General features: G+C 35.4%; 2 protein-coding genes and 1 long non-coding RNA gene across 7 annotated transcripts in view; all 3 read right to left on the reverse strand.

The window, feature by feature from the left end:
• Nucleotides 1-4,333: 4,333 nt before the first annotated feature.
• Nucleotides 4,334-5,489, reverse strand: LOC117220979 (uncharacterized). The gene is made up of 2 exons (XR_004490392.2): nucleotides 5,427-5,489; nucleotides 4,334-5,292 (listed from the first exon to the last, which is right to left on the reverse strand). It is a non-coding gene; the product is annotated as an uncharacterized LOC117220979 (long non-coding RNA).
• A 690-nt stretch (nucleotides 5,490-6,179) lies between these two features.
• Nucleotides 6,180-9,894, reverse strand: LOC117220942 (putative peptidoglycan muropeptide transporter SLC46). Of its 4 annotated transcripts, none has more exons than XM_033471409.2 (9): nucleotides 9,738-9,894; nucleotides 8,681-8,774; nucleotides 8,185-8,417; nucleotides 7,624-7,975; nucleotides 7,170-7,565; nucleotides 6,921-7,058; nucleotides 6,767-6,850; nucleotides 6,534-6,690; nucleotides 6,180-6,435 (listed from the first exon to the last, which is right to left on the reverse strand). In XM_033471409.2, exons 3-9 carry the CDS (start codon nucleotides 8,395-8,397, stop codon nucleotides 6,309-6,311), a joined length of 1,467 nt encoding a protein of 488 aa, XP_033327300.2. In that variant the 5' UTR covers nucleotides 8,398-8,417; nucleotides 8,681-8,774; nucleotides 9,738-9,894; the 3' UTR covers nucleotides 6,180-6,308. The 4 variants fall into 4 exon arrangements, with proteins under 4 accessions (XP_033327300.2, XP_076378570.1, XP_033327301.2 ...); XM_076522455.1 differs by having other exon boundaries at nucleotides 8,185-8,494; XM_033471410.2 differs by having other exon boundaries at nucleotides 9,726-9,876.
• A 301-nt stretch (nucleotides 9,895-10,195) lies between these two features.
• Nucleotides 10,196-18,988, reverse strand: part of LOC117220940 (adenylate cyclase type 6) — a 73,259-nt gene continuing 64,466 nt past the window's right edge. For both annotated transcript variants that reach the window (XM_033471407.2, XM_033471406.2), the window contains exon 22: nucleotides 10,196-18,024. In XM_033471407.2, coding sequence (XP_033327298.2) covers nucleotides 17,707-18,024 — 318 coding nt within the window. In that variant the 3' untranslated portion in view covers nucleotides 10,196-17,706. The remainder of the gene's footprint in view (nucleotides 18,025-18,988) is intronic.

Here is an 18,988-nt window from a genome sequence, read left to right on the forward strand (position 1 = left end):
GTATATTTTTTATTTTTCGAAATTTTTCAATTTTTATAATCGTCTCGGCAGCAGTTGTAGATTACATCGAAATCGATTCTTTTTCTCCTGTTTTACGAAGAAATCCTCAATCTGCTTTCTAGAAAATGATTATTTCTTTTTTATTTAATGAGGGGCGATGGTTTTTAAAATCTTTTTAAATTTTTTAAATAAATTTTTTTTTTATATGACGTATTCTCGAGAAATCGAAAGCATGGTGTTTTCATCACATCTTTTCGTGATATTTCTCGAAGTTTTCGTGTAGATTTTGCGCTTTTTCGCCAAAAAATCGATTTTTCTGGATTTTTGCGAATTTCTCAGAAGATTTTCGAACGATCGACTGACGCCATGGGGGGAGGATGACCACCTTCGGAATAGCTCTTTGAACCGTCCAACGTTCAAATAGACGCCATATTAGATCTCTTCGTCGCAAGCTTTGCACAGCAACAGGTAAATGGTCCCTTCAATAATTAATTTTTTGCATAAAAAAGTGAGCGTTTTATCGCGAGTATGATATAGAATGATAACTAAAACATGGGTTTTTATTATTTATTGTTCGCGGCGTGGTATATTATTTATTTTTTGAGATTTTTCAAATTTTTATAACGCGTTTCATGACGAATGGAAAGTGATTAGTATCCAGCATCTATTCTCGCGTTTAATTTCGATTCTTTTAATCTGCCTGTGATAAAAAGATTATTTCTTTTTTATTTAACGATGGGACAATGAGTTTTATACTTTTTTTAATTTTTTAAATAAATTATTTTTTTTTATATGCCGTATTTTCGTGTGATCATAGAGTTATGCTATTTCCGAGTTTCCTGGCGACGTTTCTCCTCATTTTTGTGCAGTTTTTATGTTTTTGTGCTGAGAAATGATTTTTTTTTATTTTTCTATAATCGTAGATGATGCTAACGGTTGGCTGACATCATATGGGACGGTTGTTCTTAAACCTATCTGATCCTCTTGAAGAAGAAGATGGATCGACTCGACACCAAGGTGTCGCACTTTGGTATCGGCCATGAAGCTCTCGATATCAACAAATAGGTGTTGCCTACTATTTTCAAATTTTCATATCATAGAATCGGTGTCATGTAGCCAGTGTTACAGAAATAGGTGATCGAATCATTGTCTTTCATTATTTAATGTTCGCGGCGTCATATATTATTTATTTTTCGAAATTTTTCAAATCTTCATAACGCGTTTCATGACGAATGCAAAGTGATTAGCATCCAGTATCTATTCTCGCGTTTAATTTCGATTCCTTTAATCTGCCTGTGATAAAAAGATTATTTCTTTTTTATTTAACGATGGGACAATGAGTTTTATTCTTTCTTTAATTTTTTAAATAAATTATTTTTTTTATATGCCGTATTCTCGTGTGATCGTAAAGTTATGCTATTTCTGAGTTTCCTGGCGACGTTTCTCCTCATTTTTGTGCAGTTTTCATGTTTTTGTGCTGAGAAATGATTTTTTTTTATTTTTCTATAATTGTAGATGATGCTAACGGTTGACTGACGTCATGTGGGACGGTCGTTCTGAAACCTATCTGGTCCTCTTGAAGAAGAAGATGGTTCGACATCTTCGATTCGATGATGGTTTCTTCGATTAGATGGTTCGACAGTGAAGACACCGAGGTGTTGCACTGTGGTACCGGCCATGAAGCTCTCCATGTCAACAAATAGGTGTTGTCTTTTATTTTCAAATTTTCATATCATAGAGTCGGTGTCATGCCACGAGTGTTACGGAAATAGATGATCGGATCATTGTCTTTCATTATTTAATGTTTGCGGCGTCGTATATTTTTTATTTTTTGAGATTTTTTAAATTTTAATAATTTGTCTTGGCGATGCGGTACGTGGTGTAAACCGATTTGGATGCTGTTTTTTTTCTTGCGTTTTCCGTTTAACTCTTCGCTCTTTATAAGCGCTACATAATTTTTGGATAACAATTTTTGAAAACCTGGTAGTATCGCATCATTTCTGCATCCATTCGCGATGTTTAATTTTCATAGATTTCTTACGTTTCTGTTCTCAGAGTAGTATTGTTTTGATTTTCTAGTTAATTTCTGTTTGTTCTTGTTTGTTAGTGACGTCAGAGGGAGGTTGGCTATCTTGAATCATTCTTCTTTTGTGAAGCATATCATCGCTCGGCAAGCCGCAATTTTAGATCTGGTTGATACAACTCGCATGCATTAATTGGTGAGCATTGCCTTAGTTTCTTGAATTGTTTAAATAATTAAATAAACAATTTATTTAAATAATTACTAAATAATTATGAAATTTTTTGTTTTGTAATTAACTTTATACATTTTTTTATGTTTTGTAATTATATTTAATTTAATATTTTGTTTGTTTCAATTTTTATTTATGAATTAAATGGACGATAAATATTAAAACTAAAATAAATTTTGTGAAAGATTCAGTAGCATAGCGGGGAAAGAAGCCATCTTGGAGCCAGACATGTTTTAATCTACTCATCTTCTCAAGAGCCGCCATGATGGAGTTGCCGGTACCTTCGAACGACCATCTTGTAACGCCCAACGATTCCTGTATTCAACTACAAAAGGTTGTTTTTATTTAATTTTTTATTTCGTACTTTTCGGTTTTGAAAACCTTCCGATTACAGAAAATCTTTATCCTAAACTTTTTAAATATCTTCACTACATAATATTGTTTAAAGTATGTTAAGTATATACTTTATAATAATTTCTCTTGCAGGTAATCATAACAAATATAAACTTAAACATAAATAACTACTTTAGAATCTAGAACATTTGTATTTACTTAACGTATCTTATTCATAGTAATCTATAATTTGCACATTCTTTTTTGTAGTTTCAACTCTTCTTTCTTCTCTCTTCCTCATCCTCCTCTGTTCTTTTGTTCCCTCTTTCTGATCTCTTCTTCCTTTCCATAATTCTTTTCAACTCTCTCAGTCCTCTTCTGTCAATATTTCTTAGATCTCCTATACTCATGCCTATTTGCATTCATTTCCACACTTGAACCTTGCTATCAAATTTCTATCCTTTGCCTTCAGCTTCTCTTTTAGATTATTTGGTAATTCCTTCATTTGTATTTTCTTGTATATTGTAAAATATTTAGAGATCTTTATTTTTTCTATTTCCCTCTTTTTCTCCCTTTCTTTATCTTTTCTTTTCTTTTGCCTCTCCATCTTTCTATTTCTCTCCTTGTAACTTCTATTTTTGCCTATATCTTTGTTCTTTCTACCTCCCATCCTTCTTCACTTCATTCTCTCTTTCTCTTTTTATCTCCCATATACATTCCCTTAGTTACTAAACTTATCCGAAGTTCTTGCCTCCTCTTCGTACTTGATTGCTCTCCTTAAAGTTTTATCTCTTTTTTCTCTTCCTTTTGTTCTTTCCATATCGTAATTCGATGTACTTCTATCAACGCATAGGATCCATTTGATATATTTCCTTCATATAGATTGAGAGAATCTTTTATTATTTTCATTATTTTTTATTTTGCTTTTGATTTTTGTTAATATGTTATGTAAACTTTGTATTAATTTATATTACTATTTGTAGATGGTGATATGAATATAAGGGATGTTGCTGACTAAGGTAATAGAGATACGAGTATTTTAATGAAGTCATCATCGGTGAGTCCATTAATCATGCTTCAGTAGGAGTTCAATAGTGAAATGACAATTCATTGAAATTGATCATATTTGTATGTGGACAAATATGTCTGGACAGTGTTAAAACGGTATTATTATTAAATGAGTCAAATTGACTCGCTCCGGCAATCTAGTGTTAATATTTATGTATGTGTATTTTTATATTTATTACGATGATTTTATATATAATGTATGTTTGGAAGATTGCAATTATATGTTACAATGCACATTTCGACGCTGATAAATCTAAACTCATGATAGAGAAATACCTATAAATTTTTGTATAGAGATATATTTCACATATAAATGAGATTGGTGGAGGTTCAGGTATACCTCACAGCAACAGACCGCGACGCATCGCTTCTGACAATAGTCGGCACTACTAGACCTACGTCTATATTTAAAACGGCCAGTTCGTGGAGTGTTTACTTCCGAGCTGGAATAACGTTTTGAATGAAGGGGTGCATTCGTCCTGGCGTTACGACGACCAGGCGAATGAGTGATGTCTAGCGTTGGAATCCGGGGTGGATTCCTTGGGGCCTGGAAACCCCAGTCGCTAACCAACTCATTTTCTCTGTGCTTCTTTTTATGTTCATTTTTTAAGTATTTGTGCATTGTTGCTCGGGAAGAAAAATATTAATTCTCGTTCAAAATTAGTATATAATTAAAAAAATTAATATTGCAGAGATGTTTTATTTATAAAATTAGTTACAATACCGACTCATGTGTCGACTTTCTTAACTAGATAATTGAATCAGATAGAGTCAGGAAAAATAGAATTTCAATTTCAAATGACTGCCAATGAGCTCTAACTTATAATTCATTTGTTAGATTATAATCAATTCTAGATTAGCAGATAAATATATTTATATTTATTTTAACTAACTGGGCTTGCTCTGAAGAATAATATCAAGTAGATTGCCAACTTTTTATTGTACATATTGGCCATAGTTCCAGTACAAAATAATTTTCAATAATAAAATTAATTCAAAATAAATCTACATGCTTAATGAGAAGAAATTCGCCGGTAGAATCGCGAGAAGTTTTGATAAATAAGATTTTAATTATTTTTAATATCTTTTTGCAACCGGTGATGATCGTTCTCGTCAGATGAAGAAATTATCATATCTTTAGACTAGCTTTCCACTTTCAATCTTCGCGTACGGTGCTCTGGTAGAAGCAATTGACAGATGAATTGCAAAGAACGCGCGCGCGCGATAGTTACAAGCTCTGCCAGAGTAAACTACAAGACAGACTCAGAAACATTAGTACTCGCGTTTGTTTGACTTATTAGTAATATTTTTAGAAGAGAGCCTCCTGTTATTTGGCGCAGTATAATAGATTATGAAATTTCTATTGAAATGCGCCTGTTTGATTTTAATTACACTAATTATAATGATTATAATGATACTAGTAAGCGATCCGTGTCGACTATTTAATTTTTAGAGTTGGATTCGGATAGATAGGCTTCGGATAGACCCATCCACTTGGTGAATACGATGGTCTTTGCGGTACCGGATAGATGGTAATTGCCCCTGAAGGAGCAGGAGTCGTTGCTGGTTTCGCGCTCATTATCGTTGCAAACATCGCTATAATCACGATGGCAACACTCACAATCCTCTTCAACGCAATCTGTAATTAATTGAGCCCGTAAAATATAATAAAATTCGATGTTAAATAGTTAAATATAATGTGAGACAGATAGGGAAATTGTTAGAATCGTAGAAAGCATGAATGAAATGCAAGAATTATTTCACTTTTATTACCATAATTAATACTTGTAAATTCCGGAACCCGTGTCGTGTTCACCGTGTTTCAGCAGACAACCTGCAATTGTTAAAAATCTCGCGTCTTTTATACCTCTCGATTTTGAAGAGGTGGGCACTTATCTAGGTCACAGGTGACGACAGAATGAGAAATTCACGTTTGTGGGTCACAAGGTCAATTTTCATAAATGTTTCCTTGTTTATCAGTCTCCGAGGTGAATGATTTGCCTGTGATTTTCATTTAATGTTTGCTTCATAAAACAACTATATTGGAATTCGAGATCGCGACATTATTCTATAATATTGAAATCTGCTGAATTTGTCGTTGTTAAGGTAACAAATTTTCAGTCGAAAACTCTACCTAGCAAACAATATTTTGCCAGCGGTCCTTGACCCGTTTGTAAGCGATCAGCGCTGAATAGCAATTAATTCGTCGAAAGTTGATAGCTCGGACACGTGATTCTCTGTATCGCGTATTTCGCAGTCGTCTTTAAAGATAGTAAATAGCTTGTTAGAAGATCAAACCAGCGCTTGCTGTGCAATCAGCAAATGATTTCTTTGAACAGATTGTTCTGTCATTAATCACTGTTAATGACTCATTTTTAATCAATTCGGTAGGAATTTAAAGTAGCTTGCAGTGTTTCTTCTGATATACATCATGTTTCAATTTACTCACAGTATAATCAGCTGTCAGACGTAGTATTAATTGAGGGAAAAGGATGCGGGGTATCTTAACAGTTGTATAATACTATATTTTCTTCAATTATAATTTATTAACATTTTGTACTAATCTTAAGTATACGATATGTTTGTGCATATATAAAAATAAAATTCTTGGAATATAAGGGTCATTATTCTAATTCTACACTAATTATAGTTTCATTATCTTAATTCTTCACAAATAGTGTTAGGTTTTGGCGTGGAAGACTTAGACAAATTGGAAACTTCATTGTCAATATACTCTTCGCTGCCTTCCTGTTGTCCATTTCTCATTGTAAAATTAATTACTCTGCAACGAAAAATCAGATGATCAATAAATTAAATTTATTATAATTTGTCTTTTATTAGGATTAACCTTATTCGAATATTCGGTTTATTTTAACTTACAAAATTAGGAGGAATACTGATGTCTGTGTGGCAAATGTCAGCCAGTATATTGACGCTGGCTCAGTATTAATTGTTGCATTGTAGAGTTGAGTGTACAAGATGCCGCTAAACAAAGGCACCGCGTTATCACAGACAGAAAGCATTGCGAACATCTTCCCTGTAAATAGCAATCGCGTAATTAATCGAATTGACATGTTCTCAGAAATAATAGTACGATTTTCATATCCACTGACCTCTTTCTTCCAAAGAGACAAGCTTAGAAATCATTGATCTCAAAACTGGTGCCACCATTGGGCCCAATGCAGCCACTCCGGCTCCTGTATTAATATCAGCAAATTGTAGACTTCGTTTCCTTGAAATTAATATATTCCTAACGAGCTTACTTACCAACATAGAACATTTCTGGAATCCTGGCAAAGATGAATACAAGTCTGCCAGCCGCGTGCGAAACTGCTCCAATCGCGATGATGATAGTGTCCTTTATTTTCAGTAATTTACTCATCAGCGGTACGCCAACCAGCATCGCTAAAAGCGAGAAGTTTCCGTGACCATAACCGGAGAGATCTCGGTGCGAGAGAAAGTCTCGCTTGGATTTCTCCTTTCACTTGAATTACTTGGCAGAATTACAGTACTAACCCAGAACGAACATAGTCGATTGGAAGGTTCTGAAGTTGCTGAACTTCGTCACGTCCCACTTGAACTTCAGCTGTGTGTATAGGTAGCTCATAGGCTTCTCATCCCTTTGAAATGTGTAGAGCATCATGATGGTCAGTAGCAACCATAAGTGTAGCTTCGTATGATTTGGCCTGGACTTGGTCAACGTCCGTGCGGTCGCGATCACGTGTTCCTTGTCGAAGAAGTCCGTCAGGAAATTACTGCACGAATGCGGCTGCTGTTGCGGTAGCGTCTGCCATTTTAGTACTATCAGAGAGTACACTATAGCTAGAATTAGTAGACTCGCGTTTATGGAGAACATGATCGTATACGATGCACCGGCGATGTGTGTGTAGATGTAGGAACCCAGGGCCACTCCTGTAATTAATTAAGATCGAAATCTGGTAAGAGTTAGGTTCGTTTAATTAGATTATACCTGTTGGCATAGTGCTGAGGTACACAACGTCTAGAATCATAATCCTCATGGTCCTCTGTCTCACTGATGTAATGTCTGATAGGTATGCGAAACAGCTGCCGAAAATGGCAACGTCAGCCCCTAGAATCCCCATAGGCAGACTTGCTGTGTAGACCACAGAGTTCAGATTCCATGTGTCCATCATGGAACTAATGACTATCATAAAAGAGTAGATGAATTTCCCAGTGAGACCCATAATTAGTAACAACTTCCGACCATGTCTATCGCTCCAGTTACCAAAGAACAGCGCGAGAATAATTGGTACTACGTGACCTGCTATACTGTTCCATTGATGGAAATTAGACACAGTCATCTGTAATTAATTCACATGATACTCCATTCTTCTCAAACGAAATGTTCTGTTGTTGTTTTGAATTTTCATACATAATTCAGTTATTTGGAAGTGTACTTCCGTCTGTGAATCCTTTCTTATAGTTTCTATTTTTTTTCAGAGTCTCGAGTAGACCCTTGGGAAAGAGAGAAAAATGGTAATTCACAGGTAACCGGAAATTTAGTTGGTACCTGAATCTCGGACTTAATTTTCTGGTTGTAGGTCAGGTTCGCGCAGACCTCCTCCGAGTATCCATGGTCCACGCGACATGCTTTCTGTACGAAGAATGCCTGTTCCACTACAGACGTGATCATATACGCCATCATGTATAGCCACATTGTCGGCTCTACCGAAATATCGCATATCCAAGCCAGATACATCCATGTTCTGTTCGGTCTGCTCATATTTATGCTCGTTTTCCTGGCTGGAAGATAATGGGATTTATTCCGTGATTGCGTCAAACGGTGTCGGAGAAATGTAAATAACACACTCTTAGATTAACTGCAACAGCAGATAAAATGATGTTGTTACTTGAGAGTTGTAACGTTCGTTTAGAGTAATTTATTTATCATTTAATATTTGTGGAATACCGCCAGATGCGAGATTTTGAAAGATTTGGTGCCTCTTTTGTTAGTACTTATGCGACTTGAATTTTTATATATTTCGAACTTTTTTAAAAATAATTACCTGTTAATACTACGGGATTGTAGAACCGCTGGAATCAGGCGAATCTGTGCAAACGTGAATGGTACCACATTGCACCGTTTAAGTCCCCGTTTTTCTGTAATAATTGTGCTTGAATTAGTATATTGGAGCAGTCAAAACATGTCCGAGCATGCTCGTTGTCTATTAACGTAGCGTAAGACGATACGGTTGTTCCGAAAAATGTTTCGATCGCCTCAAGCAATTGAATTGAATTGGACAACCGTTCACGGCCGTCTGTTCCATTCATTTCATTTCTAGAGTGCAATGATTGAAACTTTCGAGAAACAGTATTCGATTGGGCAATTAAATTCAATTGTAGATCGAGACGTTTTTCAGGGTCTGAACGTAGTCGTAATTTGTTCTATATAGATATATATTTATGTAATGGGGAGATGTAGCGTGACACTGCTTTAAATGATTCCGGCATTCAAAATTTAGAAAACCTATATAGAGTTAGCATGTCCAAATCAATTACGGCATTAATTACTTTCAACAAGCGGCACTGAATTTTTTGAAAATATTTTGAACGTAGCACGGGGGACTTGCTGAATTTATAAATGTATGAAAGAAATTGAACGTTATAATTATTCGCAAATACCAATATCGGATTGTTCTATTTTTTAAATAATTGCGATATCGCATGTTTACAGAATATGCAATAACGCATAGAAGCTGTGATAATTTTTGTATCACAGATCTGAGATCGTATGATGCAATCCCGGGAAAGCGCGTGTTAGAGTAATTTTCAATTCAAAATAAACGAATCATGGATACTCAGGGTAATTTTAGTAGCTTATTAAGTTTTTTCGTCGCCTATAACGACTGTTAGGCGACAAAGAGTAACTTGAAAGAGTAATCTATTTTCAAATTGTCACTATCTAATCTAACAGGAAGTAAATTAAGTAGAATATTATAAGAGGTCAAGAATTCATGCTCTAATTATTTTTATAGTTGAACGACCAGTTTTCGGTCTAAAAAAACAGCTCAATAATTCGCACTTATATGTATTTATGTATAATAATATTACCACTTTTCTCACCTCCCAAATTTAATGCTCCCTCTTTGAGATGCCCCGTGCAAAACTGCGTCAAAATGTGTACAGTAGTCGGAGGTAGTGAGCAGACCACGTGTTGTTTCTTCGAGGGGTTCTGCAATCGACTGCATTCTGCCACTGCTGCCAACGGTGTGGTATCGAAACATCGTCCTCCGTAGAATGCAGCGACATCTCCGTCGTTCGCGTTTGAAATTTGAATTCCATTTCTTTGTTCATTGTTTCGCGACCCGAACTTGTTTATAAATCAGTTTCAAAAACTGATATTCTTCTGGATTCTAATCCAGAGAGTTTCCATAGACTTTTTTCTAGTCACTTACCAGTAGAAAACTGTCTCACATATTTAATAAATAAGAAAGTAGACACGAATAGCTTACGTAACACTATAAATATTAAATATACAAACATGAACAATTGTAGACTGAGGTAATTGAAAATCAGGCAACAGTGTTTCGATAGAAATTTATTTGACATTCTTAGTAAATCGGATTGCACAGACATGACTGTGGAATCAATTATTCGTTAGGCCATCGAAATTGAAAAATAAATTGTTTGTGAGACCTGTCGTCTTCGAATTGACGAAATCCGAAATCCTGTGCCATTAGAGATGGACGTCAGGATGGATACTCGAGGAAAAATATTTTTTTCATTTGTTCATTCCCGAGCAGATGAAACGACTATACTTTTGCCGAGAAATTTCCCTGACACCATCTACATTGGCAGGAATTCTTTTCAATAATTATTTCTAGTAAGCTAACACTTGTTAAAGGTTATACAGCTTGACAATTATTTTGATATGAGAGTTTCTCCATCTGGGACGATCGAGTAAATTATCACAGGTGCTTCGATGCATTCTGTAGTAATATTTTAAATGTTGCAAAAGCATCTCAGGCCCAGTTAGTTACTCTTGTCACAATTTGGGTTCATTAATTCACTTCATGACATTTGAAATTGTTGACCAATATAAAATTATACTTTTGTTCAAGAGCTAATGTTTGCATAATATTTTCAGATTTGGATCTATGCAAGAGCCAGCACAGCAAGGACCAGAAGAAACCATATTTCTTAACAACTGAGAGGACTTTTGATAGTTGGTATGTTTGTCAGTAGAGTCATTCAAGGAAAAACAGTGTTCTCTGACAATTGCTGTGCTAGCTAGTGTGTGGTGTAAGAATATGAGACACATCATGTTAATTTTGTATAATAGTATTAATTATAGAATTTGATGCCATGAGAATTGTATAACATAGAGCTCCGTGCGACTGGGGCCCAATTGTTTTTGCATTGTTTTGATAGTTTCTTAATCGATCGAAGCAGCCCCGGTATTACAACTTTGTCAATTAAAATACATCTATATGACTGGACCGGCCAGTAACATTAAAATACTCAGTATTCTTAAGAACGAATAATGCGGGCTCAATGGAAAGAATTGAATTCGCATTATCAGTTAGACTGGATAAAGATTCAATTGACTGGTTGTCGAAATTCTTAGGATAGTTAGATTCCTCAGAATATTATACAATTTTTACACGAAATTGTAAATTGTATAATCATTTATGCATATGTCCATATATATATACGCGTATTATATATGTACGCGTATTAGTAATTCTTTATTCTTTCTGGGCAAAATAATCTTTCAAACATGTCATTGTCACTGTTGAACTCAATCAGTTGTTGCATAAATCTAATACAAGTAGCTAGTCGCATGGTAGTTAGAGGGCTCAAACGGAGTCCCAACGGTGCTCAAACGTGGCCGAAGAGGAGAGCTCCCGGTCTCGCGCTTTAATTATTAATTCAAATAAACAAATTCAGAATTTTTATAGTTAATTAATAGACAGATTTATTAGAATTTTTATCTCAAATGAGTAGTCTTTGTTAGAATCTTTGGTATACGTTAATAGTCAAGATAAGAATTTTTATTTTAAATTAGTAGAGACATAGGATAGACTTTCGATTTGTATAGACTGGGTTGTAGTTATTTTCGCGATTTCCAGGCCGTCACAATTCGCGTTTGAAACTTAGAGGCACGTTTTGATCATCCGTTTAATAATGAATTTAAGTAATTTCAAGTTAGAGTTTATGACTTCATATTTGACGTTGAGATCTTTTATATTACTAATTAAATTCGCCGCCGATACATCGAATGGAGCTCGCAACGAATGCAGTGAGCGTAAAGGAAGCTCATAAAGAGCTCGAACACAGCTCAAATAGAGCCGATATTTGCCGATTTTGCAAATAGAGCTCAACCGTATTTCTTTCTATTGTGTATTGACTGAATTCTGATTTCATGTATGTACACTGATTTATTTATATGTGTGGATTTATTTATGTATATTGATTTACTTAGGTATATTGATTTATTTATCTTTATTGAATTATTTATGACATTTACTTGCTTATTTGGATTGATATATTGATGGATTTATTAATTTTTACATGTTTATTTATACGTATGTGTCATTGGCATATCTATGATTTCATATTGATTATGATGATTATTAATATTGACGATGATGATTTTGTGTTAATGATTTTTTGCGAATGTGTCATTGGGATTTTTTTCTTGATTTCGATGTTATTAATTACTATGCACAATGCAGACTATATCAGACACCAATCTTTCTGGCGCTATAACTCGCTGTTTAATTTAGGTGCATTTCGTTCATCGAAAAGCATCTTCGTTCGTGCTTCGGGAACGCGATACTTGCTACAATCGCAGTGAACTTAGTTGAAATAGATCTACCTACTCAACAAGAATGCTGATACCTCCATAATTGTATGTATATTGCACGCGGATACATAGCGGTTTCGGCTACATATTCAAATTTGCTTCGTCTTTGATATCGTCGAGTTTCGTGTCGCATTGGAAATCCAATATCGTATACGAAAATAGCGCGATTTAAATTCATCGAATTTTGTTACATACATGCGACATGTATAATTACAATTCATTTCTTAAATATTTTATTTTTCTTTGATGTGACATGAGACAATTATTCAAATTTGACGCGACACGATATCAGAACTGTAAATATGAATGGACATTCAATTTCATCATTGGGTGGTTTTTTGGGCCGAAATTGTGGAGCATACGCCCACCAGGCCATTGCGTAGATCAGTAACGCAGTGTTAGGTTCTTAGGTGAGAATAATCCCGTTGTAGTTAGTGCGATATCACGATACAAATGACGACGTCAGACCCTCCGCGGTGTGACCAACACACATTCGTTTGCGTTCCAGCAATGGAACAGTGAGTCTGCGATCCTGGGAGCATACTGGCGCAAAAAGAAGATGTATTGAGTTATGTCACCTGTGTTGGTATACTCTACGAAATCTGTAATTGCTGCATTAGCATCTAATGTAGTGAGTGCTGGTTTTGTAGTGTCTCACGGTCGTGGTCTAAATCACTTTAGCTTCTCTAGGACGTCGTCACGTGTACCTTAAGCCTCTATGGTGTGTGAGCGCTAAATACGGGGAATCAAATACTGCGTTGCATCAGCATGATTTTTGTGTACACCCCCCCAACGCAATGGTCTTAGCGCGATAGTTTAATTTATTAATGACATCATGCTGGTACTTTATCGCCACGAAAAAAAAAAGATAAAGTGTTGGTATGTGTCTCTAAATGTTCACTTCAGGATTACAAAATTGGTATTGTATTGCACAAATTTGATGCAGTATCTTTCCAGAATTATTGAATGTGTTGGTGTAGAATTGTAGTTATACAGCATTGTAACTACTTAGAATGTATAGAAGTGGAAGTAAATATAAATATAAGTATATAGAATTATAATTATATAAAATTGTGATTATATAGAATTACAATTCTACAGAATTGCATTTATGTAGAATTATTATTATATTGAATTACATAGGATTTTAATTGTATAAAATTATAGATATCAGTATTCTTGTTATGTTTGTACATCTATTTCGAATCGCGCGATCTCTATTGTTCAGAATTCAATGCAATAGTTAAAGTTTATATTCGATTTAACATTAGATTCGATATTAACGAAGAACATTAATTGATAAAACTTCTCAGGTCATAGATGGTAATTTTTTTTTGTTGACTCCCCGCTTGAACATAGAATATCATCTTTTGTGTGTATAATAAATAGAATTGTGTTAGGCTCGTAAAGGTTAGCTAGAAGAGATACTACAAAACATATTACTCGCTGCACAGAGAACTTTCTTTTCTTCTTGGGGACATCCAAACGTTCTCTAACAAAATTTCTGAGATATCCGCGCTATTGAGCGACGCGACAAATTCATTGCTGCCGACCTTGTTGATCTTGGAGTATTTATTTCTACGAATGTATCATTAGCATATCCATGATTTCATATTGTTTATGATGATTATTAATATTGACGATGATGATTTTGTGTTAATGAATTTTTGCTAGTGTCATTGTGCTTTTTTCTCGATTTCGATGTTATTAATTACCATGCTCAATGCAGGCTATATCAGACACCAATCTTTTAGGCGCTATAACACGCTGTTTAATTTAGGCGCTTTCGTTCATCGCAAAGCATCTTCATTCGTGCTTCGGTAACGCGGCACTTGCTACAATCGGAGTGAACTTGTTGATATAAATCTACCGACTCAACAAGAATGCTGATACCCTCATAACTGTATGTATATTGCACCTGGTTACATAACGGTTTCGGCTAGATATTCAAATTTGCTTCGTCTTTGATCTCGTCGAGTTTCGTGTCGCATTGGAAATCCAATATCGTATACGAAAATAATGCGATTTAAATTCATCGAATTTTGTTACATACATGCGACATGTATAATTACAATTCATTTCTTAAATATTTTATTTTTCTTTGATGTGACATGAGACAATTATTCAAATTTGACGCGACACGATATCAGAACTGTAAATATGAATGGACATTCAATTTCATCATTGGGTGGTTTTTTGGGCCGAAATTGTGGAGCATACGCCCACCAGGCCATTGCGTAGATCAGTAACGCAGTGTTAGGTTCTTAGGTGAGAATAATCCCGTTGTAGTTAGTGCGATATCACGATACAAATGACGACGTCAGACCCTCCGCGGTGTGACCAACACACATTCGTTTGCGTTCCAGCAATGGAACAGTGAGTCTGCGATCCTGGGAGCATACTGGCGCAAAAAGAAGATGTATTGAGTTATGTCACCTGTGTTGGTATACTCTACGAAATCTGTAATTGCTGCATTAGCATCTAATGTAGTGAGTGCTGGTTTTGTAGTGTCTCACGGTCGTGGTCTAAATCACTTTAGCTTCTCTAGGACGTCGTCACGTGTACCTTAAGCCTCTATGGTGTGTGAGCGCTAAATACGGGGAATCAAATACTGCGTTGCATCAGCATGATTTTTGTGTACACCCCCCCAACGCAATGGTCTTAGCGCGATAGTTTAATTTATTAATGACATCATGCTGGTACTTTATCGCCACGAAAAAAAAAAGATAAAGTGTTGGTATGTGTCTCTAAATGTTCACTTCAGGATTACAAAATTGGTATTGTATTGCACAAATTTGATGCAGTATCTTTCCAGAATTATTGAATGTGTTGGTGTAGAATTGTAGTTATACAGCATTGTAACTACTTAGAATATATAGAAGTGGAAGTAAATATAAATATAAGTATATAGAATTATAATTATATAAAATTGTGATTATATAGAATTACAATTCTACAGAATTGCATTTATGTAGAATTATTATTATATTGAATTACATAGGATTCTAATTGTATAAAATTATAGATATCAGTATTCTTGTTATGTTTGTACATCTATTTCGAATCGCGCGATCTCCATTGTTCAGAATTCAATGCAATAGTTAAAGTTTATATTCGATTTAACATTAGATTCGATATTAACGAAGAACATTAATTGATAAAACTTCTCAGGTCATAGATGGTAATTTTTTTTTGTTGACTCCCCGCTTGAACATAGAATATCATCTTTTGTGTGTATGATAAATAGAATTGTATTAAGCTCGTAAAGGTTAGCCAGAAAAGGTACTACAAAACATATTACTCGCTGCACAGAAAACTTTCTTTTCTTCGTGGGGACATCCAGACGTTCTCCAAAAAAATTTCTGAGATGTCCGCGTTATTGAACGACGCGACAAATTCATTGTTGCTGACCTTGTTGATCTTAGAGTATTTATTTCTACGAATGTATCATTCGCATATCTATGATTTCATATTGTTTATGATGATTTTTGATATTGACGATGCTGATTTCGTGTTAATGAATTTTTGCTAGTGTCATTGTGCTTTTTTCTCGATTTCGATGTTATTAATTACCATGCTCAATGCAGACTATATCAGACACCAATCTTTTTGGCGCTATAACACGCTGTTTAATTTACGCGCTTTCGTTCATCGCAAAGCATCTTCATTCGTGCTTCGGTAACGCGGCACTTGCTACAATCGGAGTGAACTTTGTTGAAATAGATCTACCTACTCAACAAGAATGCTGATACCTCCATAATTGTATGTATATTGAACGCGGGTACATAGCGGTTTCGGCTAGATATTCAAATTTGCTTCGTCTTTGATCTCGTCGAGTTTCGTGTCGCATTGAAAATCCAATACCGCATACGAAAATAGTGCGATTTAAATTCATCGTATTTTGATACATACATGCGACATGTATAATTACAATTCATTTCTTAAATATTTTATTTTTCTTTGATGTGACATGAGACAATTATTCAAATTTGACGCGATACGATATCAGAACTGTAAATATGAATGGACATTCAATTTCATCATTGGGTGGTTTTTTGGGCCGAAATTGTGGAGCATACGCCCACCAGGCCATTGCGTAGATCAGTAACGCAGTGTTAGGTTCTTAGGTGAGAATAATCCCGTTGTAGTTAGTGCGATATCACGATACAAATGACGACGTCAGACCCTCCGCGGTGTGACCAACACACATTCGTTTGCGTTCCAGCAATGGAACAGTGAGTCTGCGATCCTGGGAGCATACTGGCGCAAAAAGAAGATGTATTGAGTTATGTCACCTGTGTTGGTATACTCTACGAAATCTGTAATTGCTGCATTAGCATCTAATGTAGTGAGTGCTGGTTTTGTAGTGTCTCACGGTCGTGGTCTAAATCACTTTAGCTTCTCTAGGACGTCGTCACGTGTACCTTAAGCCTCTATGGTGTGTGAGCGCTAAATACGGGGAATCAAATACTGCGTTGCATCAGCATGATTTTTGTGTACACCCCCCCAACGCAATGGTCTTAGCGCGATAGTTTAATTTATTAATGACATCATGCTGGTACTTTATCGCCACGAAAAAAAAAAGATAAAGTGTTGGTATGTGTCTCTAAATGTTCACTTCAGGATTACAAAATTGGTATTGTATTGCACAAATTTGATGCAGTATCTTTCCAGAATTATTGAATGTGTTGGTGTAGAATTGTAGTTATACAGCATTGTAACTACTTAGAATATATAGAAGTGGAAGTAAATATAAATATAAGTATATAGAATTATAATTATATGAAATTGTGATTATATAGTATAACAATTCTACAGAAATGCAATTATATAGAATTATTATTATATAGAATTACATAGGATTTTAATTGTATAAAATTATAGATATCAGTATTCTTGTTATGTTTGTACATCTATTTCGAATCGCGCGATCTCCATTGTTCAGAATTCAATGCAACAGCTTAAGTTTATATTCGATTTAACATTAGATTCGATATTAACGAGGAACATTAATTGATAAAATTTCTCAGGTCGTAGATAGTATTTTTTTTTGTTGAACCCCCCGCTCGAATATAGAATATCATTTCTTGCGCGTATAATAAATAGAATTCTGTTAGGCTTGTAAAGGTTAGCTAGAAGAGGTGCTTTCAGAAAATATTACTCGCTGCACAGAAAATTTTCTTTTCTTCTTGGGGACATCCAGATGTTTGCCTACAAAATTTTTCAGACGTCCACGCTGTTAGGCGACGCGACTGATTCATTGTTGCCGACTTTGTTGACCTTAGGGTCAGCGTTCTCGATAGATTTGCTAGGCTGCCGCGGACCATCCAGGAAGTGTGTGACCATGCTGCCCTTGCCTTTGACCTGGATGGTGCCGCGGCATGTTAACGGATATCCTTTCACGATCAGGATGTCTCGGACCTCCTGGGTGACCTGAATCCCGTCCAGGACACCGGTCGACTCCATTCGCGAGGCCACGTTTACCGCGTTACCCCAAATGTCGTATTGCGGCTTTCTCGCACCTATAACACCTGCTACGACCTGCGTCAAACAATCAGTTAGTCAGTTCTTCAGAAAAAATCCACTATCGCAAAACCAAGTACATAGAGATCGAAAAATTTAATTCATAGTTAATTCTGTATTGTTGGAGTCTTCTTCTAGGACTATTTATTGTCTAACAGTCACGAGAAGAATGTAGTCACGGTTCCTCGTCTGTTAGACTATAATTTATTTTTGTTTCATTTAGATTCGCGGCGTCCTTATGACGCCGGGAGCTGATATTAATTATCAGCCGCTCCTTCTGGAAATGTTTTAATTAACAGTTTCAGAAGGGGTGCTGTGGGAGGTGGTGGGCCAATTTTTTAGAAAATTCTATTGTTTTTAGAATATTAAATCGAATATTTTGTTTGGCGTGTGACCTACAGAATTAATTATTAATTAATTTTTTATTATTAAAAAGTATTTTTGGAGTTCTCTTATAGGTCTCCGTGGCTGTTTATAGCCTGTTAGACTATAATTTATTTTCGTTGTATCCAGATACGCGGCGTATTAATGACGCCGGGAGCTGATATTAATTATCAGCCGCTCCTTCTGGGAATGTTTTAATAAACAGTTTCAGAAGGGGTGCTGTGGGAGGTGGTGGGCCAATTTTTTAAAACTATATTATTTCGTGTATATTAACTTGACAATTCTGTTGGAGTGTAGTTTGCAGAATTAATTATTAACTAATTTCTTTGAAAACATTTTTCCAATTTTCCGTCCTTTTCGTGATTATTTATAGCCTGGCAGATAAAAGAAGAATATGGTCCATGGTTCTTCGTCTGTCAGGCTATAATTTATTTCCGTTTTATCCAGATACACGGCGTTTTAATTACGCCGGGAGCTGATACTAATTGTCAGCTGCCTCTCCTGCTTATAATATTTTAATTAACAGTTCCAGAAGAGGTATTGTGGGAGGTGGTGGGTCAAATTGTTTTTAAAATTATAATGTGATATCGTCAACTTG

Source organism: Megalopta genalis, chromosome 5, assembly GCF_051020955.1.
Source record: "Megalopta genalis isolate 19385.01 chromosome 5, iyMegGena1_principal, whole genome shotgun sequence".
NCBI classification, from domain to species: domain Eukaryota; kingdom Metazoa; phylum Arthropoda; class Insecta; order Hymenoptera; family Halictidae; genus Megalopta; species Megalopta genalis.

Coding starts and splice junctions, on each gene's coding strand:
- LOC117220942 (XM_033471409.2), bottom strand. CDS start 8,397: ATGAGCAGACCGAACAGAACATGGATGTATCTGGCTTGGATATGCGAT. Junction 7,566..7,623: donor CCTCAGCACTATGCCAACAG/GTATAATCTAAT, acceptor AATTAATTACAG/GAGTGGCCCTGGGTTCCTAC. Junction 6,691..6,766: donor TGTCTCTTTGGAAGAAAGAG/GTCAGTGGATAT, acceptor TGCTATTTACAG/GGAAGATGTTCGCAATGCTT.